Here is a 15000-nt window from a genome sequence, read left to right as displayed (position 1 = left end):
CAACCAGATTTTGCTTAGAATCTTCTCTCAAAATGGATTTTTTTTTTGTTTTTTTTTTTTTGTTTTGTAGATCAGCCGTCAATTTGATTCTGGAAATTACCGGAACAGAAGATTAAAATCCAAGAAGCCTGTTTTTACTCAGCTGCGAGCCCCATTTATTCCACCCCCAGCAAAAACATCAAAGGGCAGTAAATATATAACACAGGTAAGTGTCTTTGTTACCTTTAAAGATACTGACGGCTGTGGAAATTGAACCAACAACAATCACTGCCTCTACATGGTAAAAAAAAAAGTCTGCTAGAAATAGCAGCCAAATCACCTTCAAACCTTATCTTACCTCTTTGTGGCTGCACCACCTGCTAGAGATAGCAGTCAAATCTGACTCAACCCTCTCAAAACTTTGAGTGTCACTTTCTTTCATTTAAGCACTCGCGCGCACGCATGTGTTGCTAAGTAGATTGTTTCTCATCCCCATTAATTCGGGTTTAGTCCTATTGCACACAATTCTTGAGTCTGATTGAAGCATCGTTCGATCATATGCTCCCTTCTTTTTCTTTTTTTTTCTTTTTACTTGTTTCAGTCATTTTGACTGCGGCCATGCTGGAGCACCGCCTTTAATTGAGCAACTCGACCCCAGGACTTATTCTTTGTAAGCCCAGTACTTATTCTATCAGTCTCTTTTGCCGAACCGCTAAGTGACGGGGACATAAACACACCAGCATCAGTTGTCAAGCAATGCTAGGGGGACAAACATAGACACACAAACATACACGCACATACATATATACGACGGGCTTCTTTCAGTTTCCGTCTACCAAATCCACTCACAAGGCTTAGCTTAGAGTCATCTGCAAATATTTTAATGCTGTTATGGTCAATGTACTGTTGCATGATAGTAAGATCAACAACAAAAAGTACTCTATCTGGTTGGAGATAAATATTATTTCCACATAGGGCAAATAATGTATTGCTCACAGCGACGTTGCAGAGAATAGTTTCAGTTGTTTAAGTCGAGCCCAGTAACCAAGTACCATTATGCCATTTATTTTTAGCAGGGTGCAAAGAGACCCATACAAGTGTGATCGTTGACAGAGCGGCTAACCGGCTTCCGTACCAGTGGCACATAAGACACCATTCGAGTGTGATCGTTACCAGCGTCGCCTTACTGGCACTTGTGCCCCATGCTAGTAGGGTGCTAAGAGCACCATACAAGTGTGATCATTGCCAGAGTGGCTAACTGGCTTCCGTGCTGGTGGCACGTAAAAGGCACCATTCGAGCGTGATCGTTACCAGCGTCACCTTACTGGCACCTGTGTCGGTGGCATGTGTAAAAAGATTTAAGCGAGGTCGTTGCCAGTACTGCCTGATTGGCCCCATGCCGGTGGCACGTAAAATCACCCACTACACTCTTGCAGTGGTTGGCATTAGGAAGGGCATCCAGCTGTAGAAACTCTGCCAGATCAAGACTGGAGCCTGGTGCAGCCATCTGGTTCGCCAACCCTCAGTCAAATCGTCCAACCCATGCTAGCATGGAAAGCGGACGTTAAACGATGATGATGATGATGATGATGATCTCTGTGGTGCATCGACCCCCATTATGCCTTGTTTTTTGTAGGGAGACCACAGTGGGCAGTGAATAGATATACATGTAGTTGCTGCTTTTTAATAATACATATGTATATAAAAGATCAAATGTATGTTGACTGTAATCTACTTCTATGAAAGAGCATGAGGTGTGATTAGATTCAATACAATACTTGAATTAACTGTAGACATTCAAACGCTGGCACACGTTCTATATACATATACACATGCACATTGTACGTATATATATATATATATATATATATATATATACATACACACACACATAGTACATATACACATACATTTGTACATGCATATACATACGCACTTTGTACAGACATAGATATACGGATATACATGTACACACACGCACAAAATCCTCATCATCGCCGTAGGTGGCATAGACGTATTTTTAACTGAGAATATCATGTTTAGACCTGTTAATGACAATTTGACAGCAACATTTATCTTTGTCTATGAAGAACCACAGTCAGGACAAGTTGGTGGTCAGAAGGACTACTTTAATGCGACCCTATCGCACACCTATATACCACATCGATGACGGTTAGCAGTGACTTTATTATAACAGCTGGGTATTTTAATGAATACCAAGAGGTTTTTTTTTTTTTTTGTTTTGTTTTTTGCTTTTTTCTGTGGTAGGAGAAATGAGAAGTGAATGACCTGTGTGCAATATAAATCTTAAGAAATCAGTCTTGCACTTCATCATTTACGAATCGGGTAGGGAAATAGCAGGGTGCAAGCGATATTTTAATGAATATGGAATTTCAGGGTCTGCTGTATAGTTTTGTGGGCCTTGAGTTGCTGATAGTGAAATGCAAAATTGAGGACTGTCCTGGACTGGACACAATCTAGCTATGTCTCTGCAGGTGGACATACAAGTCAGATTGACGATTATATTATCAGGGAATAGGATATCGTTGTAACGATTAACTATGTGTAACTTCAAAGTTAAAAGCTGGATAGATTTAGAGACCAAAAATCATGGAAGCTAAAAGACGATTCGGTCAGTTGTAGGTTGGTTGCATAAACATCAGCTAAGCTAAAATTCAACGTGGAAGGCACACGTTAGTCCTTCAGAGACACAAAAACTGTTAACTCATTCAAACATTTATATGATGTGAAAAAGGCAGCGAGTTGACAGAATCGTTAGCTTGCCAAACAAAATGCTGAGCAGAGCAGCATTTTTTCTGGTTTCACATTTTGAGTTCAAATACAGTCGAGGTTGAAATTTTTCCCGTTCCGTGATGGTCGGCCCCTCATCTGGGCTACCACATGTTGTGACGCTTTCTCCAGCGCCAACTTGGTGTGTTCAGTCGTTAACTCAGGCTCCACTGCTCGTCAGGCTAAGGAAGGTAAACTATCAAAGTATCGGTCGCCTCTGACAAGTTTATTGGTCAAGCTTTTGGTAGTGAAGACCTTTGGCGATCGCAGCCCCCGCACCACAATTCTCTGCTCACCCCACCTTGGGGCAGAGATGGCTTGTTGGCAAGTGCGATCCCGTTAATTAGATTGGCTGTATCAGCGCATTTCTCCTGCCATCCTCCGACGAACGCTTTTTCCATTTTGTACACTAGAACCATGAAGCGGACTTTTTAGATATTGTTTCTTATTCTATTTCCAATTTGCATTTCAGTTTTTCAAACGTTTTCAATAGATGAACGAAATTTATATTTAAGATACAAAATATTTTTTTAAATGTAAAATAAAAAATGTTCTAATCATTAAATATTGGACTGTATGAAGTATTGAAAGTTAGCTGTTTCTGGGGAGAAATTTCTCTTCCATCTTAATAACAACACTAATACACTAGGGCAACTAACGAAGTAACATCAACAATTAAGATGAACCATAATAAATTTGGCGCAAATTTTACAAGATTTTATTTTCTTCATTTAAAAGTACCAAAAGATTGAAGACAGATCCATCGTAATTGAGGGTAAGGAAATTGAGGTCAATAAAAGTAAAAACTGGTTGAGAAAGTCGAGGAAAAAACATTATGACCCCGGTGAAAGATTAATGCAATAACATTGTTGCACTTTCTTTTTTTTTTTTTTTTCTTAGTGAAAGTGATGTTGTAAACTCGAGGATCGCCTTTGCAAAATTCATTTATACAACAAATTAAATTAGCATATGTATATTCCTACTACCTACAACGTCGTTCTCCACGCATGTCCATGGGGATAAAATGCGATCAAAACATTGCTTGTTCCTCACTGTCTCCGCATTTTACCTTACATCCATGGCCACCCCCTTCAATAATATAACTATTTTCTCATCATGGGAATCAATGAAATTCTGTAAATGACTTCACATCTCTATAAATATCATTTTCGTCAGATATGGCTTCAATCGACCGAATTTGCTATTGATATGCCGCTAACATACATTTCCTAGAACTCTGTTATAATTATTTTGAGTATTTTCTCGTTTTGTGATCATAAAATGAAAATGAAAGTATTATCACTATTCGTCAGTGTCCAGTAGGTACGCCAGCCCCCTAAACGTAATGTACTATGCTTTAAAAACATTCAGTCGAAGAAATCATGTGATTTGGCGCATTAAATAATTTCCGACTCTATAGAGATACTCTTTATTTGGATTGTCCCTCTCCCCAATACAATGAAATTTCAATGAACGAAATATGTAGTCAGTTGTAACCTTAATAGTAATATATGTGAGTGTTTATTGAGCGAAAACACCTAAAAGCTCCACGAGGCTCCGGCAGGGGATGGTGGTGATCCCTGCTGTACTCTTTCACCACAACTTTCACTCTTTCTTCCTGTTTCTGTTGTACCTGTATTTCAAAGGGCCGGCCTTGTCACTCTCTGTGTCACGCTGAATATCCCCGAGAACTACGTTAAGGGTGCACGTGTCTGTGGAGTGCTCAGCCACTTACACGTTAATTTCACGAGCAGGCTGTTCCGTTGATTCGGATCAACCGGAACCCTCATCGTCGTAACCGACGGAGTGCTTCCATAAGTAATATATGATGGTCACTCCCGTCGATTTCGGCGTATGAGTCTTTGTAGGAAAGGATTAAAAATAAAAGAAACTGCATTTATTTGCGATGGATACGTGATTGTAATTTGAGTATGGATTTTACTATTAAGTCACAATGAGGACAATGGTGATTTTCATTCTGCCTGGGATTGGACTTGTGTATCTTGATTGCAGGGCATAATTCTTTCATCGTTCTGTTTCTTCAACTCAAATTGTTTAGACGCGTCATGACACATTTTATACCACTCTGATCAATCTAGGTAATAGCTTTCTCAAGATGTTAAATAAAACTGTAGGGATTTTAGTGGTTGTTTCAACTTGGGTCTTCCTTTACCGCGGAATCTCTCTACTTGTTGGCCATACAAAAGAATTCGGAATGCCATCGTCTTGCATTCGTACATATCCTCTCCATTTGCACTGATTTCTCAACAGCAATTCTTTTGATTCTAGAGATATCACATTTTTCTAAAATGTTGACATTCGATATCTTGCAGATATTGAGATATTTCGCAGACATATATAAATACATTACTGTTTGTGTGTACATTATACACATTGTGTGTGTATTTTGTGTGCGTGTTATAATATGTGTATGCATGTTTATGTATTCTGCGTATATCTGTTTGTGTGTGTTTGTGTGCAACCTAAAACGCTTAAGTTGAATTATGTCAACGTCTGCCGTTTTGTTGTCAGTAAAACCTGAGCTTACTGATTTAGTTTTGTGTCAAGAAATTAACGACTTGAAAGGTAAGTTCTTGGGACACAACAGAATAGTAAGGAAGTCTTGGGGGTGTTCTTGAACCCCAGGTCTGGCCTGATACAGCAGATCGATGGGATCTTTTCGGTTTGAACGGCAGTTTTTCTAGCGGTGTCATATGAAATTGTCACCCACAATTATGACACTAGTATCGATCTATTGCATTTCAATCTGTTTTAGGGTTAGGGTTTAAAAGATCCGATCGATGATCAAAAGAAGTCCGGCTGTAACATCCCGTCATTTATTCAGGCATAATGTATCTGGGACTACATTGTCTCGTGTATCCTTCCTTGTTGTATAGCCCCAGGTCAGTCCTGATCCAGCTGACATATGATCAAAGACGTTCCATCGGTGACCATGTCTTATTCAAACATAGTATTTCTATGTTGCTTAGCACTAGGCCGCTTCTGATCCAGTTGACCTATTATCAAAGTTGTTCCATCGGTGACCTTCGCGTTTTTTATTCAGATCTAGTGTATCTAGGACTACATTATCTAATGTCTCTTCCAATGTTGTGGTTGTTGTTTAACACCAGGTTAGTCCTGTTAATGGAATACGTTCGTTGTTGTCGTCGTTGTTGTGTGGCACTACTGTACATTATGGGTCCCACTGTTATATTTTCCTTATTAAATACGGTAATCTTTCAGTTTAGGGCGTTTAAAAAAGTAAATAAAAATGAAAACGGGAGGGGGGGGGGCAATAACAACAAGGGTAGGTAAATAAGTCAACTGTTAACGTAGCCCTTGGCTATGACCACCAAAAAGTGAACGAAAGTCTTTTTTATTTATTTATTTTTCATGAGAATTCGTGTAAATCAGGCATAAATAAATTGTCTGACGAATTAAATATCAGTTAGGTACTGGGGATCAATGTGATCGACTATCCCTTCCCTATGAATTCCAGACCTTGAGCCTAGAGTAGAAAGGTTTATTATTATTTAGGCAGCAGATTGTCAGAGTTGCATTAAATTCCTTGTGGCATTTTTCATGTTCTGACTTCAAATCTTGCTGAGGTCAACTTTGTTTATTATTTTATCAGAACCGGTAGAATAAAATCCCCTTCTAAATAAAAGTTGACGAGATGGTCACAGCTGGAGCATCTTTGATCAGATTTCTACTGGATCATTACTGCTCACTCATTCATTCAGAGGTATGTCGTTCATTTAATCTCCTGCCGTGACATTCAGCTGATCACCAGTGTCACATGTACTTTAGTACGATGCACTTACTGTGTGTGAATCTACTCCCAGCCATGCCCACCACCACAAACATTGATCACAACCGATGAATGGCCTCCAGAGTTAACATTAAAATTTCGTGACTTATGTTGGTTTCTTTTTTTCATTTTTATTCTATATTTTATAGTTGCAAGGTGGTAGCAGTGTGTATGTGGGGGAGGGGAATTGATTGGAATGATAAGGTGTTGGTGGGGGAGTTGACAGTTGTGGGTAGGGGAAGGTGATATTTGTTGGGGTAGTGGTTGTGTTGTTGGTTGTGCTTATAGTGTCGATGGTGATGTTTTACCTCAACAATCATCATCACCGGGCATTATGTCTCCTCTCAGCAGGTTCAATACCCAGGATTACCATCTCAGTCTTTCTTGTACTCTCCATGTTTACTGTGCTTTCTTATATCTTCAATTCTGTTCAATTCCTGATATTATTCAACCCCACAATTTTTGGTCTCCCCTTTTCCTCTTTCTTTATTCATATTGCCAACTTGTTGACCCTCTTGAACCCATTTGCTTTTTAACTGTCGTGTGTGTGTGTCCTTGTCTTGACATCACGTGATTGCTGTAAACGAGTATCACTGTCGTACAAGCAGTGTCGTTCATTTCAAATATTCTGTGAAAATGTCTGACCCTAGAGAAATGTTATCTTACTTAGAAGAAGCAGGTAAGGGCTGGTGACAGGAAAGGCACCCAGGTACAGAAAATTTCCCTCGATAAATCCTGTCCAACCCATGCAAAGCATACAAAAGTATCCAAAATATTTCACTGTCTCTCTTTGATTCCTTCCAATAAAATTTCCTTAGTTTTTACCATTCTTAACTCTTCTCCGTTGGTTTCATGTTCTTTTCCAGGATATTCGCAAATGTCTTCTATAAACCGCATAGGACTGAACCTGAAGCCATGTGGTTGGGAAGCAAACTTCTTGCCACACAGCCACGCCTGCTCTTAGTTATTTTCTTATTGGTCTTTGGAAGTTAAAAGGCAGAGAAGACATGGGTGGGATTTGAACTCGGAACAAGGTGATACACTGAAATGCCTCATAGTTTTATGTTTGACACTCTACTTCCATCTGTTTCTCTGCAGATTGTAAAAGACACCAATTCAGATGGATCAGACGAAGATGGTAAAATTCAAAACCAAATTCAAAATTATGAGAAGAAAATCGATGATTTGATGTTTGAAGTGGGAAGTTTGAAGAATCAGGTGAGTTGATTGGTTTTTGTGGAACCAGGATGGCTTGGTGTTTGAAGGGGGCTGTCTGGAAAAACAAGGGAGCTTATCTAGAACCAGGGTGATCTGGTATTTAAATGGGGCCATCAGGAGAATTGAAGGGGTTTGTCTAGAACTAGGGTGGTTTGGTGTTTGAAGGAGGAAGTTTTTCCATGTAACCCTGGGTGTGATGACTACATGCAAAACATTGTTTTACTACCAAATGCCATTTCTATCATGAACTCTTGCCTATGTTTTTCAAGTAATGACAAATTTTATTCCACTTGTCTGTGAAAATGAAGAACTAGAAGATTATTTGTTGATGAATACCAATAGTTTTTAATGCATTCCATTGAGGGGATGGAAAAGAAACATTCCTATAGATGTTGAACCGTCGCACCCGTGCTAGCATGGAAAACGGACGTTAAACAATGATGATGATGATATATATATATATATTCAACAATATAAGGAATGGCCCTAATAGGCCATTCGACTCACTAGAAAGAGCAGCCAAACTCAAACCGCTAAATAGTTGTAATTCTGAAATTGAAAGAGAAATAAAAACATTTACCCTTTTCATCTCTGGACTATGCATAGTTTCATGGCCTATTAGGGCCATTCCTTATATTGTTGAATGTATATTATATAGTCTTTGACTATCTTCTCTTTCTCACTAGACCGCTGGTAGCGGAGAATTTTTTTCTAGAATTTTTTGCTACCCTTATATTTATATATATATATATATTATATATATATATATATATATATATATATAATATATTATATATATATATATATATACACACACACACACACACACACATATATGTGTGTGTGTATGTATGTGTATATATATGTATAATGTGTGTGTGTGTATTTATAGATGTACACTATATTTGTAAGGGAGTGATATAGGAATTATTGTCTTTTTTCCCACCCGCAGGTATTTTCCTAATTCAATACGTAATGCCCCATTTATCAAGTATGTTAATGGAAGCCTACTTAAATTATTTCTCTCCCCACCTAACTTCCATTTATCTACCTGATGGCTGTCTCTTTCTCTCTTTCACCACATCATTGTTTGTGGTTGCCCATTGTTAAATAGATTAACACTAACTCAACTATTTGTCTACTCCCCAGACTGACCTAATATTAAATATGAGTTACAACTAATTTGCCTCCACTTGTCAGTGTATTTAGGTAGATGTCTCATTACATAAGTATTTCTAGTTATCATCATCATCATCATCATCACTGTTTAAATCCTTTTTTTTTTATGTTTGCATTGGTCAGGTGAAATTCATTGAGGATGTGTTTCTTGTCATCAATCCTCGCTTGTTTTCAATTAAAGGGACTTTTTTTCCTCCCCAGTCCTTCAAACACGAAAAGCACAAGGGATAGACATGTTTTCTTTGCAGATTGCAAACAGATGCTGCTGCTTGTATGATGGTGATGTTTTCCAACAATTAGTGTGAGATGACAAGACAAGGAGAGACACTCACATGCATGCACTCACACACACACACACACACACACACATACAAATGCACACAAAAATACACAAACAATATGCAGACAAGCAGACACACACACACAAATATATACACATACACATGAACACAAACATGTACAAACACACACATACACATTTGGGGGTGCAGGCATGGCTGTATGGTTAAAAAGCTTGCTTCAAAACTGCCTGGTTTTAGGTTCAATTCCAGTGTGTATCACCTTGGCCAAATATCTTCCCCTGTAGTCCCAGACAAAGCAGAGCTTAGTGAGTGGATTTAGTGGACATGAACTGAAAATAGCCAAGGGTCACATGTGTTTGTGTGTCCCCTTGTCATGACCCCACGTGCTGGTTGTAAACAAGCATCCCTATTATACAAGCAGTGTTGTTCATTTCCAATCTTCCACAGAAGACCTGTCTTGCTATGGGGAAACACTACCTTGCTTGGAAACAGATGAGGGTTGGTGACAGGAAGGGCACCCCAGTTGACCCTTACAAGCATGGAAAAGTAGACAATAAAAGATGATGATGGTGATGATGATGACTAGCTTCTTTCGGTTTTTGTCTACCTAATCCACTTGTAAGGCTTGTAATAGTAGAAGGCACTTCTCAAAGGTACCATGCCCCCAAGAAATGAAAGTCAAACCATTTGGTTGGGAAGTAGACTTCTTATTCATACACCTATGTATCTGCATATCTATCTATCTATCTATCTATCTATCTACATATCTATCTATCTATCTATCTACATATCTATCTATCTATCTATCTATCTACATATCTATCTATCTATCTACATATCTATCTATCTATCTACATATCTATCTATCTATCTATCTATCTACATATCTATCTATCTATCTACATATCTATCTATCTATCTACATATCTATCTATCTCTATCTATCTACATATCTATATGTTTTTTGTTTTTTTTTTGTGCCCCACCCATCCCACCTCGAAAAGAAAAAATTCTACATTGTATTTCGTCCATTTTTCTGTGTTTAGCCCTGTGTGGCTACAATAAAAAGTTATCTACATATCTATCTATCTACATATCTATCTATCTATCTATCTACATATCTATCTATCTATCATCTATCTACATATCTATCTATCTATCTATCTATCTACATATCTATCTATCTATCTACATATCTATCTATCTATCTACATATCTATCTATCTATCATCTATCTACATATCTATCTATCTATCTACATATCTATCTATCTATCTACATATCTATCTATCTCTATCTATCTATCTACATATCTATATGTTTTTTGTTTTTTTTTTTGTGCCCCACCCATCCCACCTCGAAAAGAAAAAATTCTACATTGTATTTCGTCCATTTTTCTGTGTTTAGCCCTGTGTGGCTACAATAAAAAGTTATCTACATATCTATCTATCTATATCTATCTATCTACTATCTATCTACATATCTATCTATCTATCTATCTACATATCTATCTATCTATCTATCTACATATCTATCTATCTATCTATCTATCTATCTACATATCTATCTATCTATCCATCTATCTACATATCTATCTATCTATCTATCTACATATCTATCTATCTATCCATCTATCTACATATCTATCTATCTATCTATCCATCTATCTACATATCTATCTATCTATCTACATATCTATCTATCTATCTACATATCTATCTATCTCTATCTATCTACATATCTATATGTTTTTTGTTTTTTTTTTGTGCCCCACCCATCCCACCTCGAAAAGAAAAAATTCTACATTGTATTTCGTCCATTTTTCTGTGTTTAGCCCTGTGTGGCTACAATAAAAAGTTATCTACATATCTATCTATCTACATATCTATTTATCTCTATCTATCTATCTCTATCTATTTCTCTCTCTCTCTCTCTCTCCCTCTCCCTACAGTTTATTATTTCTTGTTAGCTAATTTAATATCTCAGCCAGTGAACTGAGATAATTCACTGTTAGAGTGGTGAACAAAACGTCTTGTGTTTTATCTGTTCTGGTTCTTTACAATTGGATTTCAAATCCCACCAGAGTCAAATTTGTCTTTTGCCCTCCTGGCATCATTTCTCCAAATAACTACCTGAAAATTCTCTTGATCTGAGGGCAGCATGTGATTGACAAATAAAGAAACACAGCTCTTATTGTAACCCTAGAAGTGTTATCCATCATTTGTCAGGCTTCCACACAGTTTCCATCTACTCCCACTTGACTCTTCAATCTCTTCAAGCAGAGATTGAAGTGGAGATCACATGGCTGCCATATGCAAATTTCTTCCCCCTTAACACTAACCCGAATTTCATTAAGAGAGATTCTTCTGCTTTTGCTGTTTTGTCTGTGTGTCTAGGTGGATCTACAGAAAGCCTTGCATGATATTGAGAAAAATGGTAGCATGTTGGAGACTCGCAGGAAGATGATGGAGGAACACGCTGATCAGCTGAAAACCATTTGTGGTGAGCTGGACGCTTCCTCAAATGAGAATCGAGTTCTTCGACAGAATTTGAACCAACTGAAAGAGGTTGCTGAAGAGAAGAAGTAAGTGGTGGTGTTGTTGTGGTAGTAGGCGGCGAGCTGGCAGAAACGTTAGCACGCCGGGCGAAATGCTTAGCGGTATTTCGTCTGCCGTTGTGAGTTCAAATTCCGCCGAGGTCGACTTTGCCTTTCATCCTTTCGGGGTCGATAAATTAAGTACCAGTTACGCACTGGGGTCGATGTAATCGACTTAATACCTATGTCTGTCCTTGTTTGTCCCCTCTGTGTTTAGCCCCTTGTGGGTAATAAAGAAATAGGTAGTGGTAGTATGTATGTTTTTGAGGTGTGTAGTGATGGTGGTGTTTAACCCCAGGTCAGCCTTAACCTGACAGACCAATGATCAAAGATGCCTCAACTGCAAAATCGTCTCTTTTAATCGGACATAATGTTACTGGCAGTGACTTTAGGTGTTGTTCTTTAACCTCTGATCAGTTCTGATCCAGATAGTCCTATGTTCAAAAACGTTCCAGCTGTGGCCATCACGTCTTTTATTCAAACACAGTGTACCTTAGACACGTTCCGTGCCGGTGGCACGTAAAAAGCACCATCCGACCGTGGCCGTTTGCCAGCCCCGTCTGGCACGTAAAAAGCACCCACTACACTCACGGAGTGGTTGGCGTTAGGAAGGGCATCCAGCCGTAGAAACATTGCCAGATCAAACTGGGCCTGGTGCAGCCTTCTGGCTTCCCAGACCCCAGTTGAACCGTCCAACCCATGCTAGCATGGAAAGCGGACGCTAAATGATGATGATGATGTTGTTTAACTCCAGGTCAGTCCTGATCCAGCAGACATATGATCCAAGATGTTCCATCACTGACTATCTTTTCATTATTCAGACACAGTGTATCAAGGACTACCTTATCTCATGTAATCCTCCCTGTTGTTAACTCCAGCTCTTGCATGATCCAGCTGCATTTCTTTCAGCTTTACATTCTGAGTTCAAATCCCACCAAAGTTGATTTTTGCCTTTCATCCTTTTTGGGGTTGACGAAATAAGGACCAGTGAAACACTGGAGTTGATGTCATTGACTGGCCCAGCTATAGAAAATCTCCCTCAATAAATCCTGTCCAACCCATGCAAAGCATACAAAAGTATCCAAAATATTTCCCTGTCTCTCTTTGATTCCTTCCAATAAAATTTCCTTAGTTTTTACCATTCTTAACTCTTCTCTGTTGGTTTCATGTTCTTTTCCAGGATATTCGCAAATGTCTTCTATAAACCCACACTTCAAATACTTGCAGTTTATTTAATAAACACTTTTGTTAATATCCAACTTTAATTTCGTTTTTATGTTATAATGGATCCTCCATTATTACATTTTAATAATATTTATCTGTTTCAAGGCAGAATCGTTTGCATGCTGGATAAAATACTTCATGGCATTTCATCTGTCGTCATGTCTTCAGTTCAAATTCTTTTGAGGTTAACTTTTCCTTTCACCCCTCCAGGGTCTATAAAATAAGTTTCAGTTGGACACTGGGGTCGATGTAATTGACTAACCCCACCCCTGAAATTGCTGGCCTTGTGCCTCGAGTAGAAACAATTATTTTACTATAATAATGAATTTTACTGTAATAATGAATTGTTTCAGAAGCCATCTCCCTGATTTTATATTCTTGTTTATTTTTTATTTTTCTTTCTCTTCATCCCTTCCTCTTCTTCCAATTTTCAGAGCTCAGTGTGAAAAGTTATGCTCAGAGAAAGACAAATTGACACGGAAACTGATTGAAGTTGAGCTGGATGGCCAGGCTGCAGGAAAATTAGTCTCGGAGATGAATTTAGCCATTGGAAAACTGGTTGAGGTCATTTTTTATTATCATCATTATTTTTATTATTATTATCATTGTTAAGGCGGTGGGCTGGCAGAATCGTTAGCATGCTTAGCAGTATTTCGCCCATTGCTCTGTTCTGAGATCAAATTCCGCCAAGGTTGGCTTTGCCTTTCATCCTTTCTGGGTTGATAAAATAAGTACCCGTTGAAGAGTTGGGGTTGATGTAATTGATTCATCCTTTTCCCTGAAAATTGCTGCCCTTGTGGAAAAATTTGAAACCATTATTATTATTATTATTATCATCATCATCATCATCATCAAGGCAGCAAGCTGGCAGAATCGTTAGCATTTCCAATGTCATCTTTGCCTTTCATACTTTCGGGTCAATAAAGGAAGCACCACTTAAGTAATCAACTTATCCCCTCCCCCAAAATTGCTGACCTTGTACAAAAATTTGAAACCTTATTATTATTATTATTATTATTATTATTATTATTAAGATGGTCAGCTGGCAGAATCATTAGCATGCCTCTGCTTCTCCTCAAATCCCCCCACCCTCTACTTGGGAGTTTTTAGACAAATCAAACAGCATGTAAGCTCATTAGAATGATATGCCAGTGCACATTTTATGACTGGTTGGCCAAGTTCACTCTCTACACTCAGACACAGCAAACCAAAACCAATCCTCCCCCCCCCCACACACACACACACACCTAGATAACAGTAGCAAAAGCAGCAGGCTGAAACACTGCCAGTTCATTTTTTATGGCTATAAAAAGTAGTCAATACAAGGACATGAACACCAATAACAACTGTAAACAACAAAGACAACAGCTAAATCACCATGGCTTCACAGGGCAGCCGCAACAGCAGCAGCAGCAACAACCTTAGAAAAAAAGAAGAATGACAACAAAGAAATAACAAAAATAGAACACCTGACCATAACAACAACCAAAGGAACAATGGAGTTTACAACAGTGCTACCACCACCACCACTGACTAATAATGCAAGCAAATAGTCATAATACTAATAATAATATGCCATGAGTATGGCTTGAAATGGCTTCCAGTTGTGGCATCTTGGTGTAGAAAGAATGAGGTTGTCTTTAGCCACAAATACCTTTAGGTCACCGTTGGGCAAGATGTGGTACCTGTAAGCCCACCTTGAAACCTTGAACTACCAAATTGGCATCTGGTTGGGTTAATTCTGTCTCATGAGGATAGTGTCTCAATAAAAACACCGGTGGGAATAAGGTTGGAGCTGATTGCTGTGTATATAAAGGTAGGTTTGGACTCGCCGAACCTTTGTTGGCAACCCATCTAGTGATGGTGTCATGATAAAAAATATTAATGATTGCACAATCTTA

At 38.4% G+C, this 15000-nt stretch overlaps 1 protein-coding gene across 5 annotated transcripts in view; it reads left to right on the top strand.

The window, feature by feature from the left end:
- Positions 1–15000, top strand: part of LOC115222729 (outer dense fiber protein 2) — a 75234-nt gene that overhangs the window by 28055 nt on the left and 32179 nt on the right. For 4 of the 5 annotated variants that reach the window (XM_036511912.1, XM_036511910.1, XM_036511911.1 and 1 more), the window contains 4 exons: positions 71–205; positions 7679–7798; positions 11676–11863; positions 13534–13663. In XM_036511912.1, coding sequence (XP_036367805.1) covers positions 71–205; positions 7679–7798; positions 11676–11863; positions 13534–13663 — 573 coding nt within the window. Of the gene's footprint in view, positions 1–70; positions 206–5257; positions 5356–7678; positions 7799–11675; positions 11864–13533; positions 13664–15000 lie in introns of those variants that run through there. The other variant, XM_036511913.1, reaches the window with a different exon arrangement.

The sequence above is a fragment of the Octopus sinensis genome, linkage group LG21 (genome assembly GCF_006345805.1).
Source record: "Octopus sinensis linkage group LG21, ASM634580v1, whole genome shotgun sequence".
Classification (NCBI taxonomy): Eukaryota; Metazoa; Mollusca; class Cephalopoda; order Octopoda; family Octopodidae; genus Octopus; species Octopus sinensis.
Note: the sequence above shows the minus strand (reverse complement) of the source record. Positions and strands in the feature narration are given on the sequence as shown.